Source organism: Chiloscyllium punctatum, chromosome 46 (genome assembly GCF_047496795.1).
Source record: "Chiloscyllium punctatum isolate Juve2018m chromosome 46, sChiPun1.3, whole genome shotgun sequence".
Lineage (NCBI taxonomy): Eukaryota > Metazoa > Chordata > Chondrichthyes > Orectolobiformes > Hemiscylliidae > Chiloscyllium > Chiloscyllium punctatum.
The window spans coordinates 63896106-63911619 of record NC_092784.1 but is presented as its reverse complement, the minus strand read 5'-3'; the positions used below and the strand labels follow the sequence as shown (position 1 = coordinate 63911619).

The window sequence follows — 15514 nt, the reverse complement described above, 5'->3', positions numbered from 1 at the left end:
TTCCAAAATATCAGAGATTCCCAAGTCATCCAAATCTAGAGAGATTCACATATCATCCAAAATCAGATTAATACATCATCCCAAAATCACAGACATTCCCATATCATCCAAACTTAGACAGATTCTCACACCATCCAAAATCATAGAGATTCCTATATCATCCAAAATTAGAAACAGTCCGATATCATTCCAAAATTAGAGGGATTCGCACATCATCTAAAATCAGGGACAGTCCCAAATAATCCAATATCAGAGATTCTCACATTATCCAAACTTAGAGAGTATCCCACATCATCCAAAACAAGAGAGATTCCAATATCATTCCAAAATCAGACAGAATCCCACATGCATCCAAAATGGGAGAGGTTCCTATATCATCCAGAATCAGAGCAATTTCCATATCATCCAAAATCAGAGAGAATCCCACATCGTACAAAACAAGTGAGATTTCAATATCATTCAAAACTCAGAGACAATCCCACGTCATCCAAAATGACAGAGATTCCCATATCATTCCAAAATTAGAGGAATTTCCACATCATGCAAAATCAGAGGTTCCTGCTCATCCAAAATCATACAGATTCCCACATCATCCATAGTCACAGAGATTCGCATATCATTGAAAATCAGAAATATTCCCACAACATTCCAAAATCATACAGATTCCCATATCATCCAAAATCAGAGAGATTCCCATATCAATCCAAAATCAGAGATTCCCACATCATCCAAAATAAGAAAGATTCCCACATAATTCCAAAGATTTCAACAACATTCAAAAATCAGAAAGATTCCCACATAATTCCAAAGATTTCCACATCATTCCAAAATCAGAGAGAATCACATATATTTCCAAAATTAGGGGAATCCCCACATCATCCAAAATCATACAGCTTCCCACATCATCCATAGTCACAGAGATTCCCACATCATTGAAAATCAGAAATATTCCCACAACATTCCAAAATCATACAGATTCCCATATCATCCAAAATCAGAGAGATTCCCATATCAATCCAAAATCAGAGATTCCCACATCATCCAAAATCATAGATTTTCATATCATCCAAAATTAGAGAGATTCCCATGTCATCAAAATTGTGATTGCTCTATCATCCAAAATTAGATAGATTCCCACATCGTCCAAAACCACAGAGATTCCCATGTCATTCAAAATCAGAGAGGTTCCTACATCTAAAATCATAGAGATTCCCATATCATCCAAAATTACACAGATTCACATAGCATCCCAAATCACAGAGATTCCCATATCACTCCAAAATCAGAGAAATTCCCACAGCATCCAAAATCATACAGATTCCCACATCATCTGAAATCGGTGCAATTCCCATATCATTCAAAAATCAGAAACATTCCCACATCATCCAAAATTGGAAAGATTCCCACATAATTCCAAAGATTTCCGCAACATTCCAAAATCAGAAAGAATCCCATATCATTCCAAAATTAGAGGAATTCCCACATCATCCAAAATTATATGGATTACCACATCATCAGAAATTGGAGAGATTCCCGTATCATTCAAAATCAGAAACCTTCCCACATCATCCAAAATCAGAAAGGTTCCCATATAATTCCAAAGATTTCCACATCATTTAAATTCAGAGAGATTCCCATATCATCCAAAATGAGAGATTCCCACATCATCTAAACTCAGAGACAATCCCACATCATACAAAACAAAAGAGACTCCAATATCGTTCCAAAATCAGAGAGATTCCCATATCCATCCAAAATGAGAGAGATTCCCATATCATCAAAAATCAGAGGGTTCCCATATCATTCCAAAATTATAGAGATTCCCATGTCATTCAAAATCAGAAAGGTTTCTACATCATCTAAAATCAGAGATTCCCATATCATCCAAAATTACACAGATTTCCATCTTGTCCAAAATCACAGATATTTCCACATCATCCAAAATCACAGAGATTCCCATATCACTCCAAAATTAGAGAAATTCCCACATCATCCAAAATCTTACAGATTCCCACATCATTTGAAATCGGAGCGATTCCCATACCATTCAAAATCAAAAACATTCCAACATCATCCAAAATCAGAAAGATTCCCACATAATTCTGAAGATTTCCACAAAATTCCACAATCACAGAGATTTCAATATCATTCCAAAATTAGAGGAATTCCCATATCATCTAAAATCAGAGAGATTCCCATATTATTCAAAATCAGAGATTCCCATATCATCCAAAATTAGAGACATTCCCATATCATTCCAAAATCAGACAGCTTCCCACGTCATCCAAAATCATAGAGATTCCTATATCATCCAAAAACCAGAGATATTCCCACATCATCCAAAAACCAGAGATATTCCCACATCATCCAATATCAGAAAGATTAACATATCATTCCAAAATTAGAACGATTCCCATATCATCTAAACTGAGAGATTCCCCTATCATCCAAAATGAGATTCTCACATCATCGAAAATCAGAGATTCCCGTAATATCAAAATCAGAGACTCCCATATCATCCAAAATTAGAGACATTCCCATATCTTTACAAAATCAGATTCCCACATCATCGAAAATCAGAGCGATCCCCACATCGTCCAGAATGAGATAGATTCCCACTTCATTCCAGAATCAGAGAGATTCCCACCTCATCACAAAATCAGAGAAATTCCCACATCAGCCAAAGTGAGAGAAAATCTGACATCCATCCAAAATCAGAGAGATTCCCCATATCATCCAAAATGACAGATTCCCACATAATCGAAACTCAGATAGAATCCCACATCATACAAAACAAGAGAGTTTTAAATATCATTCCAAAATCAGCGAGAATCCCATATCATTCCAAAACACGAGGAATCCCCACATCATCCAAAATCAGAGATTCCCATAATATCCCAAATCAGAGATTCCCACATTATTCAAAATTAGAGACATTCCCACATCATTCCAAAGTCATACCAATTCCCGCATCATCCAAAATCAGAGAGATTCTCACATCATTCCAAAATCAGGGAGATTTCAACTTCATTCCAAAATCAAAATGATTCCCACCTCATCCAAAATCAGAGAGATTGCCACATCATTCCAATATCAGAGAGATTCCCATGTCATCCAAAATGAGAGATTCCTACATCAACCAAAATCAGAGACAATCCCACATCATTCAAAATGAAAGAGATTCCCATATCATCCAAAATCAGAGGGCTTCCCATATCATTCCAAAATCAGAGAGATTCCCACATCATCCAAAATCACAGATTCCCTTTTCATTCAAAATCAGAGAGATTCCCGCATTGAACAAAATGAGAGAGGTTTCCACCTCATTCCAAAATCAGAGAGATTCCCACAACATTGCAAAATCAGAGAAATTCCCATAGCATCCAAAATCAGAGAGAATCCCACATCATCCAAAACGAGAAACGTTCCCATATCATTCCAAAATCAGAGAGATTCCCACATCATCCAAAATCATAGAGATTCCCATGTCATTCAAAATCAGAGAGATTCCCACACAGTCCAAAATGAGAGAGATTCCCACCTCATTCCAAAATCAGAGAGATCCCCACATCATTCCAAACTCAGAGAGATTCCCACATCATCCAAAATAAGAAAGATTCCCACATATTTCCAAAGATTTCAATAACATTCTAAATTCAGAAAGATTCCCACATAATTCCAAAGATTTCCACATCATTTCAAAATCAGAGAGAATCACATATATTTCCAAAATTAGGGGAATCCCCACATCATCCAAAATCAGAGGTTACCACATCCAAAATCATATAGATTGCCACATCATCCAAAATCAGAGAGATTCCCATATCATTGAAAATTGGAAATATTCCCACAACATTCCAAAATCATAGATTCCCACATCATCCAAAATCAAAGAATCCCATATCATCCAAAACCAGAGATCCCACATCATCCAAAATCAGAGAGATTCACACAGTATTCAAAAATTAGAGTGATTCCCATGTCATCCAAAACCAGTGAGATTCCCACGTTATACAAAACCAGAGAGATTCCCATATCATTCCAAAATTAAAGTGATTGCCAAATCATCCAAATCAGAGAGATTCTCATAATATCCAAAGTCAGAGATTCCCTTTTCATTCAAAATTAGACATTCCCACCTCATTCCAAAATCAGAGAGATTCCCATATCATCCAAAATGAGAGTGATTCCACTATCGTTACAAAATCAGGGAAATTCCCATAACATCCAAAATCAAAGAGATTCCCACATCATCCAAAATCAGAGATTCCCATATCATTACAAAATCGTACAGATTCCCACATCATCCAAATCCGGAGAGATTCCCACATCATTCCAAAATCAGGGAAATTCCCACTTCATTCCAAAATCAAAGAGATTCCCACATCATCCAAAAAGCACAGAGGTACCAAAATTATTCAAAATCAAAGAGATTCTCATATCATTCCAAAATTAGAGTGATTCCCACATCATCCAAAATCAGAAAGATTCCCATGATATCCAAAATCAGAGATTCCCTTTTCATTAAAAATTAGAGACATTCCCTATCATTCCAAAATCAGACAGATTCCCAAATCATCCTAAACTAGAGAGATTCTCACACTATCCAAAATCAGAGATTCCCACATCGTCCAAAACGAGAGATTCCCACCTCATTCCAAAATCAGAGAGATTCCCATATCATCCAAAATGAGTGTGATTTCACATCATTCCAAAATCAGAGATTTCCATATCATCGAAAATCAAAGCGATTCCCACATCATCCAAAATCAGATTCCCATATCATTACAAAATCAGGCAGATTCCCACATCATTCCAAAATCAGGGAGATTCACACCTCATTCCATAATCAGAGAGATTTCTGTATCATCCAAAACCAGAGAGATTCCCATATCAGAGAAATTCCCATATCATTCTAAAACAAGAAAAGTTCCCATATCATCCAAATCCAGAGAGATTCCCACAATATCCAATATGAGAGAGAGTCTGACATCATCCAAAATCATAGATTCCCACATCATCCAAAATCAGAGAGATTCCCATATCATTCAAAATTAGAAGCATTCACACATCATCCAAAATCATACAGATTCTCACATCATCCAAAATCAGAGAGATTCCCACATCATTCGAAATCAGAAAGATTCCCACATAATTCAAAAGATTTCCACATCATTCCAAAATCAGAAAGATTTCCACATAATTGCAAAGATTTCCACATATTTCCAAAATTAGATAGAATCCCAGATCATTCCAAAATCATAGATTCCGACATCACCTAACATCAGAGAGATTCCCATAACATCCAAAATCTGAGATTCCAATATCATTCAAACGAGAGGTCCCCACATCATCCAAAACCAGAGAGAATCCCAGATCATCCAAACCAGAGAAATTCCCATATCAGTCCAAAACAAGAGACATTTCCATATCATTCCAAAGTCAGACAGATTCCCACATCATCCAAACCCAGAGAAATTCCCACATCATCCAAAATGAGAGAGATTCCCATATCATTCCAAAGATAGAGGGATTTCCACATTATCCAAAATCACAGAGATTCCCATATATTTCCAAATTCAGAGATTCCCACATCGTCCAAAATGAGATAGATTCCTACATCATTCCAAAATCAGGGAGATTTCCAGATCATTCAAAATCATACAGATTCCATCATCCAAAATCAGAGATTCCCATATCATTCCAAAATTAGAGCAATGCCATTTCATTCAAAGTCAGAGAGATTCCCATAATATCCAAAATCAGAGATTCCCATATTATCCAAAATCAGAGACATTCCCATATCATTCCAAAATTAGAACGATTCCCAGATCATGCAAAATCAGAGAGATTCATGGATCATCTAAAATTAGAGACATTCTCATATCATTCCAAAATTAGAGCGATTTCATCATCATCCAAAATCAGAGATTCCCATTCCATCCAACATTAGAAAAACATTAGAAACATTCCCACATCATTCCAAACTCAAAGTGATTCCCATATAATCCAAAATCAGAGAGATTCTCACATCACCCAAAATGAAATAGATTCCTACATCATTCCAAAATTAGGGAGATTCCCATAACATTCTAAAATTAGAGGGATTCCAGCATCATCCAAAATCAGGGATATTCCAAATTATCCAAAATCAGAGATTCTCATATCCAAAACCAGAGAGATTCGCACATAGAGTCATAGAGATGTACAGCATGGAAACAGACCCTTCGTCCAACCCGTCCATGCGGACCAGATATCCTGACTCAACCTAGTCCCACCTGCCAGCACCCGGCCCATATCCCTCCAAACCCTTCCTATTCATAAACCAATCCAAATACCTCTTAAATGTTGCAATTGTGCCAGGCTCCACCACTTCCTCTGGCAGCTCATTCCATACCCTCTGTGTGAAAAAGTTGCCCCTGAGGTATCTTTTACATCTTTCCCCTCTCACCTTAAATCTATGCCCTCTAGTTCTGGACTCCCCCACCCCAGGGAAAAGACTTTGCCTGTTTATCCTATCCATGCTGCTCTTGATTTTGTAAACCTCGAAAAGGATCACCCTTCAGCCTCTGACACTCCAGGAAAACAGCCCCAGCCTGTTTAGCCTCTCCCTATAGCTCAAATCCTCCAACCTTGGCAACATCCTTGTGAATCTTTTGTGAACCCTTTCAATTTTCACAACATCCTTTCCATAGGAAGGAAACCAGAATTGCACGCAATATTCCAACAGTGGCCTAACCAATGTCCTGTACAGCTGCAACATGGCCTCCCAACTCCTGTACTCAATACTCTGATCAATAAAGGAAAGCATACCAAACACCTTCTTCACTATCCTATCTACCTGTGACTCCACTTTCAAGGAGCTATGAACCTGCATTCCAAGGTCTCTTTGTTCAGCAACACTCCCTAGGACCTTACCATTAAGTGTATAAGTCCTGTTAAGATTTGCTTTCCCAAAATGCAGCACCTCGAATTTATATGAATTAAACTCTATCTGCCACTTCTCAGCCCATTGGCTCATCTTGTCAAGATCCTGTTGTAATCTGAGGTAACCCTCTTCGCTGTCCAGTGAGATTTCCTCATTCATCCCAAAATCAGCGAGATTGCCATAAAATCCAAAATCAGAAAGATTTCCACATAGTTCCATAGTTTCTGTCTCCTATGTTCTAGCGAATTTATATCCAAATGGCTAGCTCTCTCTGAATTCCATATGATTTAACATTGCTATGCAGCCTACCATGTGGAACCTTGTTGAAAACCTTGCTGAAGTCCATATAGACAATGTCCACCACTCTGCCTTCATTGACCTTCTTTGTTGCTTCTTCAAAAAACACTATCAAGTTAGTGAGGTACGATTTCCGTAGCACAAAGCAATGTTGACTATCCTTAAATAGCTCGTGCCTTTCCAAATGTGTTGTAAATTCTGTTCCTCAGAATTCCCTCTAACAGGCTCACTGGTCTGTAGTTCCCTAGCTTTTTCTTACCACCTTTCTTAAATAATGGCACCACATTAATTACCTACCAGTTTTGTGGTGCCTACCTATGGCTATTGATGAGACAAATATCTCAGTAAGGGGCAAGCAATCAATTCCCAACTTCCCACAAAGTTCTGGGATACACTTGAGCAGGTCCTCGGGATTGATGCACCCTTATGTGTTTTAAGACATCCAGCACCTCCTCCTCTGTAATATGGACACTTTTCAATTTTTCACTATTTATTTCTCCATGTTCTCTAGCTTCCATATCGTTCTCCACAATAAATACTGATGTGAAAAACTTGCTTCGTATCTAACCCATCTCCAGCAGTTCCACACATAGATGGCCTTGTACATCTTTAAGGAGCATATTGTCTCTCTAGTTACTCTTTTCCCTTAGTCTATTTATAGAATCTCTTTGGATTCTCCTTGACCCTATTTTACAAAGCTACCTCATGTTCCCTTCTTGCCCTACTGATTTCCCTCTTGATTAGAGAGAGGAAAGATATAAAAGAGACCTAAGGGGCAACTTTTTCACGCAGAGGGTGGTACGTGTATGGAATGAGCTGCCAGAGGAAGTAGTGGAGGCTGGTACAATTGCAACATTTAAGAGGCATTTGGATGGGTGTACTAATAGGAAGGGTTGGGAGGGATATGGGCCAGGTGCTGGCAGGTGGGACTAGATTGGGTTGGAATATCTGGTCGGCGTGGACAGGTTGGACCGACAGGTCTGTTTCCATGCTGTACATCTCTATGACTAGTGGGTGGCACAGTAGTTAGCACTGCTGTCTCACAGCACTGTGTGGAGTTTGCACATTCTCCCCGTGTCTCTGTGGGATTCCTCCGGGTGCTCTGGTTTCCTCCCACAATCCAAAAATGTGCAGGTTAGGTGAATTGGCCATGCTAAATTACCAATAGTGTTAGGGGTAAGGGGAATGGGTCTGGGCGGGTTGCGCTTTGGCGGGTTGGTGTGGACTTGTTGGACTGAAGGGCCTGTTTCCACACTGTAAGTAATCTAATCTAATCTAATACTCAATGAATATACTCCTACTTCCCTTATACATCTTGAGGGATTCACTTGATCCCAGCTGTCCATACTTGGTAAATATCTTCTTTTTGTTGAAATATCAGAGCAATTCCCATATCATTCAAGATCAGAGAAATTCCCATATCACCAGTATCGTAAAGATTACCCCATCACCCAAAATCTCAGAGACAAAAATCCAGATGCAGTATGTTCCTGTTAGGGTGAAGGGCAAGAGTGATAGGTACAGGGAATGCTGGATGACTAGAGAAATTGAGGTTTTGGTCAAAATAAAGAAGGAAACATGTGATAGGTATGGACAGCAGTGATTCCCTAGAAGAGTATAAAGTGTGCAGGAGCAGGTATGTCTTGCTGTGATTATACAGGGCTTTGGTGAGACCACACCTGGAATATTGTGCAGTTTTGATCTCCTTATCTGAGGGAGGATGTTCTTGTTGTAGGGGAAGTGCAGCGAAGGTTTACCACATTATTTGGTGAGAATGGCGGGAACAGGCCATGGTCATGAAGGGCCGAATGGACTACTCCTGCTCCTGCTGTCTATGAATCTGTCATATATGATAATTTATAGCATGTAACCTATAACATATAGCATAACGATAATCTATATGATAGTGTATAGTATGTAGTCAAATGGGAGTCTGTTATAATGGACATGGTAATGGAGAGTACACTTTAACCCGGAATCTATATGATAATCTATAGTTTGCAGCCTATAGGGTGGTGGTGGCGTGCCCGCGCGCGGTGCTCGCTCCCGCTCCCGCTCCCGCCGCCATGTCCCCGGCCCCAGGCCCAGGCGCGCCCTCAGCCTCAGCCTCAGCCTCGGCCCCGCTGCGGGTCGTGAGCCGCCGCGAGTGCCCGGTGAGCCGGGCCCGGCTCCTGCAGCTCGAGCTGCCGCACGGGGAGCTCCAGACCCCGGTCTTTATGCCGGTCGGAACCCAGGGAACCCTCAAAGGCATCGCCGTGAGGCAGCTCGAGGCCCTGGGCTGCAGCATCCTCCTCGGGAACACATACCACCTGGGGGCCCGCCCGGTGAGGGGGGGGCCCGCCCGGTGAGGGGGGGGTCCGCCCGGTGAGGGGGGGGGGGAGACCGCCCGGTGAGGGGGGGGGGAGACCGCCCGGTGAGGGGGGGGGGAGACCGCCCGGTGAGGGGGGGGGAGACCGCCCGGTGAGGGGGGGGGGGGCCCGCCCGGTGAGGGGGGGGGAGGGAGGTCCGCCCGGTGAGGGGGGGGGGTCCGCCCGGTGAGGGGGAGGGAGGGACCGCCCGGTGAGGGGGGGGGAGACCGCCCGGTGAGGGGGGGGGGGAGACCGCCCGGTGAGGGGGGGGGGGGAGACCGCCCGGTGAGGGGGGGGGGGGAGACCGCCCGGTGAGGGGGGGGGGAGACCGCCCGGTGAGGGGGGGGGGGAGACCGCCCGGTGAGGGGGGGGGGAGACCGCCCGGTGAGGGGGGGGGGAGACCGCCCGGTGAGGGGGGGGGAGACCGCCCGGTGAGGGGGGGGGGGCCCGCCCGGTGAGGGGGGGGAGGGAGGTCCGCCCGGTGAGGGGGGGGGGGTCCGCCCGGTGAGGGAGAGGGGGGGTCCGCCCGGTGAGGGGGGGGGGTCCGCCCGGTGAGGGAGAGGGGGGGTCCGCCCGGTGAGGGGGAGGGAGGGACCGCCCGGTGAGGGGGGGGGGAGACCGCCCGGTGAGGGGGGGGGGGGAGACCGCCCGGTGAGGGGGGGGGGGGAGACCGCCCGGTGAGGGGGGGGGGGAGACCGCCCGGTGAGGGGGGGGGGGAGACCGCCCGGTGAGGGGGGGGGGAGACCGCCCGGTGAGGGGGGGGGGAGACCGCCCGGTGAGGGGGGGGGGAGACCGCCCGGTGAGGGGGGGGGGCCCGCCCGGTGAGGGGGGGGGGTCCGCCCGGTGAGGGGGGGGGAGGGAGGTCCGCCCGGTGAGGGGGGGGGTCCGCCCGGTGAGGGAGAGGGGGGGTCCGCCCGGTGAGGGGGAGGGAGGGACCGCCTGGTGAGGGAGGAGGGGGGGGGAGGGGTCCGCCCGGTGAGGGAGGAGGGGGGGGGAGGGGTCCGCCCGGTGAGGGAGGAGGGGGGGGGGAGGGGTCCGCCCGGTGAGGGAGGAGGGGGGGGGAGGGGTCCGCCCGGTGAGGGAGGAGGGGGGGGGAGGGGTCCGCCCGGTGAGGGAGAGGGGGGGCGGAAGGGGTCCGCCCGGTGAGGGAGGGGTGGGGGGGGGGGAGGGGTCCGCCCGGTGAGGGAGGGGTGGGGGGGGGAGGGGTCCACCCGGTGAGGGAGGGGTGGGGGGGGGGGTCTGCCCGGTGAGGGAGGGGTGGGGGGGAGAGTCCGCCCGGTGAGGAGGAGGGGGGGGGGGGAGGAGGGGGGAGAGGGGGGGGTCCTCCCGGTGAGGGGGGGGGGGAGTCCGCCCGGTGAGGGGGGGAGCGGGGGGTGGGGGGGGGGGGAGTCCGCCCGGGGAGGGGGGGGGCGGAGGGGGAGTCCGCCCGGGGAGGGGAGGGGGGGGGGGTCCGCGAGGGGAGGGGGGTGGGGGTGGGTCCGCCTGGTGAGGGGGGGAGGGGTGTAGGGGCAGGGGGCCCACCCGGGGACGCGTGGAGGGGCCAGGTGAGAGCGAGGGGCGGCCTGGTTAGGAATAGAGGGGAGAGGGCCTGGGGGTGGGGGGGGAGGAGGGTTTACTGTTCAGTATTTGGGATCTTGCTGTTCCATGTGTTGGTCATTCATTGTATGGGATCTCCAGCCGTTTATTCCTAAAGTATGTTTCTCTCCAGGGGCCAGAACTTATCTCAAAAGCCAATGGGCTGCATGGTTTTATGAACTGGAAGAGAGCGCTTCTAACAGTGAGTATGCAATGGAATATTCAATGAGGGAAAAAGTTAGTCCTTTTGAGAACCCAAGCTTAGGTACTTTCCTCTCTCAGCAGCCTTTTATTTTTGGACCATACAAATTGTTTGAGATATCCATTCACAGCGATGGGGTTAGGGTTCATTTTCCTTTCTGTCATCCTGAATTCTGCTATCATCTTTAGAGAAGGATAACCATGATAGAGAAGGTGTTGAAATTAGGAAAGAGATCTTGAGTGAACTTCAACAAGTTACAGTTGAGAGGGAAGAGGTTTTAGCAGCATTATTAGATAAATGCCCAGATCCAGATGTTTCCCCAACTTCTGAATGTGGCCAGGGTGGACAATGCAGGACGAAAGCCTTAGACCTCAGGTCAATATACACGGACTAATCAGATGGATAGGACTGTGACAAATGAGGGTCAGTCCTGAAAAGTGTGAAGTGATGTGTTTTGAGAGGACTAACAAGGCAATGATAGGAGCCTCAGTAGTACTGATGATTAGAGGGACCAATGTGTGCATGTATGTAGATCCTGAAAGGAATTGGGAAGGGTAGATAGGGTGGTTAAGAAGTCACATGGGTTTTGATCAAGGAGGTTGTGATAGGAGCTCTATAAACATTAGTTAGGCCGCAACTGGAGTACTGTGTGCAGTCACAACGCTATTGGAAGGATGTGTTTGCACTAGAGAGGTTATAGAAGCGGTTTCCAGGATGTTGCCTGGGATGGAGCGGTTCAGCTTATGAGTAGTGTCCAGAAAGGCTGGGGTTGCTTTCCTTAAAACAGAGAAGATTGAGGGGATGAAGGGTTTTTATTATTTGTTCATAGGATGCAGGCAACAGTGGTGTCATCATCCGCATTGCTGTGTGTCTGGAGACACATGTAGGTCAGACTGGGAAAGGATGATCGATCCCTTTCCTGAAAGGATATTTGTGATTGAAATTGTTTTTGCTGTTCTAGATCTTTTATCTCAAGGGTTTCCACAACAATTGACAATGGTAACATGGTCACCATTTGATAAGCTTGTTGTTTCCAGATTTTTTTTATTGAATCCAAATCAGCCGAGCTGCCGTGGTGGGATTCAGAACATTAACCTGGGGATCTGGATAGTAGCCTAGTGACATTACCAATGCACCATCCCGACCCCATAGGTGGACAAAGGTGAGGGTCATCAGTCTGATAGACCGGAAGAAATGTTTCCCCTTAGTATTTAGATGAATATGAGGTTGAGGGCCATGTACTGTAAATGGGACTAGAGTCATCAGATATTTGGTGACTGGCACAGAAATAATGGGCTGAAGGCCCTCTTTGTAAAATTCTATGAATCTAGAGCTAACAGTAATGATCAATCTATCAATGACACCACTCACTCATACTCAAATAACAATCAGTCTATTGTACAAACCAAACCCTCCTTTCTGATTCAAAACGTCCTTCATTTTCCATATACTGTGTGTATAGGGCCACCCTGAATTTTATTCACAACATTTTCCTATTTTGTACGGGTTAGCTACTCGCTGATATTAAACACCTCCTTGTGCAAACCTGATAGGATCCCAGAATTGTGTGCCCTGAATATGGTTGTTCGGCTTGGTCTTCTCCTGGATATTTTGAGAGTCTGCTGTTTTGTATCCCTTCTCCCTGCAGGACAGTGGTGGGTTTCAGATGGTGTCTTTAGTGGAATTGGCTGAAGTAACAGAACAAGGAGTACGATTCTCTTCTCCTTATGATGGAAAGGAAATTCTTCTGACACCTGAAAAATCGATTGAAATACAGAATGCTCTTGGTAACCAGTGTTTAATCCTAATCCTAATACAATAGTCAGGTATAGCTGTAAGAAGCCTGAGGAGATGTGGGGTTACAAAAGTTGGGATGGAGGTTTGGGGGAGCATGTGGTTGAGATTGTGTTCACCTAGGCGAGAGATTGCAATAGGGTGGGGTTCGTGAAGGGAGCGGGGTCAGGGGTGAGAGTGAAGGGGGTGGGGTGAGGGAGGGGGTGGGGAAGGGGTGTGGAGGTCACGGGAGGGGGTGGGGAAAGGGGGCAGGGATGGGTAGGGGGAGTCGAGGGAGGGCATGTGGGTGAATGCATGGGTAATGTGGGTACAGTTATGATGAAGGGGGGAGTGTGTATTCGGTCAGGGTTGTGCAGAAAATGTACGTGCAGTGTTTCTGTTGTTCCTAATTGTTATATGCTGTGTTAGGTTCAGACATCATGATGCAGTTGGACGATGTTGTGAGCAGCACAGTATCTGGGCCGAGAGTTGAGGAAGCCATGTACAGGTCGGTGAGAATGATGCATTTATAAGTGTTAGTGTCACACAGCTCAGCCTCCAGTAATTCCTTCAATACTGACACTCACTAACAGTGCCCTCCCTCTGTCCCTCCCTCCCATAAGGATTTACTAATCAAGAACAATCTATCTCTGTCTTAAGTGCCTTGGCCTCTGAAGCTTTCTGTGGCAGAGAGTTCCATAGATTCACTACCCTCCAGCTGAAGAAATTCTTCCTCATCTTGGTTACATGGGGTATCCTTTGGGTGTGCTCTCAGTGTCTTAGCCTCTGCTACTATTGGAAACATCTTGTCCACATCCACTGTATCCAGGTGTCTTAGGAATGCAATGACCTCCCACCCCCCCCCCCCCCCCCCCAGTTCTCCCAGTTCATCATCCTTCTGAACTACATTGAATGCAGACTCGGAATCCTCAACTGCTTTCATTTGACAAGCCCCTTCATCCTTAGGATCATTTTTATGTAAATCCTCACATATAGGGCCAAAGCAGGTGCTAAACCATTCCAACTGCAATCTGACTACAGCCTTATACAGCCTCAGAAGTACATTCCTGGTTTTGAATTCAGGCCCCCTCAAAATGAATGCTAACAATGCATTTGCCTTCCTAACTGCCAACAGAACCTACATCTTAACATTAAGAGAATCTTGAACTAGAACTGCTTAGTACCTTTGTGCTTCAGATATCTGAGGCCTTTTCCCATTTAGGAAATAGCCTCCACCTCTATTCTTCCTACCAAAGTGCAAAACCTCATCTTTTCTCACATTATATTCCATCTGCCACTTCCTTGTCCACTTTCTAAGTCTGTCTGGGTCCTGCTGCAACCTACCCGCCTCGTCAACACTATCTGCCCCCCCACTTATCTTTGTAATCTATAAGTTTATGAGCATTGCCCTAGGTTCTTTGATCTGGATTGTTAATGTATTATACATAACTCTTGCCATTGCTGCTCTGCTGTCTTCTCTGCCAATCAACTCTGGACAGCTCCTCCCTCCTGTCTTTACAGTTGCCTTTGCTCAATAGTACCACCACTACACCTGATTCAATGTTCTCCCTCAAACTGCAGGGTCAATTCTATCATGTTATGGTCACTACCTCTGAGATTCATAGAACATAGAACATAGAAGAATACAGCGCAGTACAGGCCCTTCGGCCCTCAATGTTGCGCCGATCAAAGCCCACCTAACCTACACTAACCCACTATCCTCCATATACCTATCCAATGCCCGCTTAAATACCCATAAAGAGGGAGAGTCCACCACTGCTACTAGCAGGGCATTCCATGAACTTACGACTCGCTGAGTGAAGAACCTACCCCTAACATCAGTCCTATATCTACCACCCCTTAATTTAAAGCTATGCCCCCTTGTAATAGCTGACTCCATACGTGGAAAAAGGTTCTCACTGTCAACCCTATCTAACCCCCTAATCATCTTGTACACCTCTATCAAGTCACCCCTAAACCTTCTTTTCTCCAATGAAAACAACCCCAAGTGCCTCAGCCTTTCCTCATAGGATCTTCCTACCATACCAGGCAACATCCTGGTAAACTTCCTCTGCACCCGTTCCAGTGCCTCCACATCCTTCCTATAGTATGGCGACCAAAACTGCACACAATATTCCAGATGCGGCCGCACCAGAGTCTTATACAACTGCAGCATGACCTCAGGACTCCGGAACTCAATTCCTCTACCAATAAAAGCCAGTACGCCATATGCCTTCTTCGCTGCACTATTTACCTGGGTGGCAACTTTCAGAGATCTGTGTACATGGACACCAAGATCCCTCTGCTCTTCCACACTACCAAGTATCCGACCATTAGCCCAGTACCCCATCTTTTTGTTACTCTTACCAAAGTGAATCACCTCACACTTAG

General features: G+C 45.7%; 1 protein-coding gene across 4 annotated transcripts in view; it reads left to right on the top strand.

Moving 5' to 3' along the window:
• The first annotated feature begins 9257 nt into the window (after positions 1–9257).
• Positions 9258–15514, top strand: part of qtrt1 (queuine tRNA-ribosyltransferase 1) — a 31397-nt gene continuing 25140 nt past the window's right edge. For all 4 annotated transcript variants that reach the window (XM_072564498.1, XM_072564499.1, XM_072564497.1 and 1 more), the window contains exons 1-4: positions 9258–9549; positions 11282–11350; positions 12999–13137; positions 13553–13631. In XM_072564498.1, the coding sequence (XP_072420599.1) occupies positions 9292–9549; positions 11282–11350; positions 12999–13137; positions 13553–13631 (545 nt within the window). In that variant the 5' untranslated portion in view covers positions 9258–9291. The remainder of the gene's footprint in view (positions 9550–11281; positions 11351–12998; positions 13138–13552; positions 13632–15514) is intronic.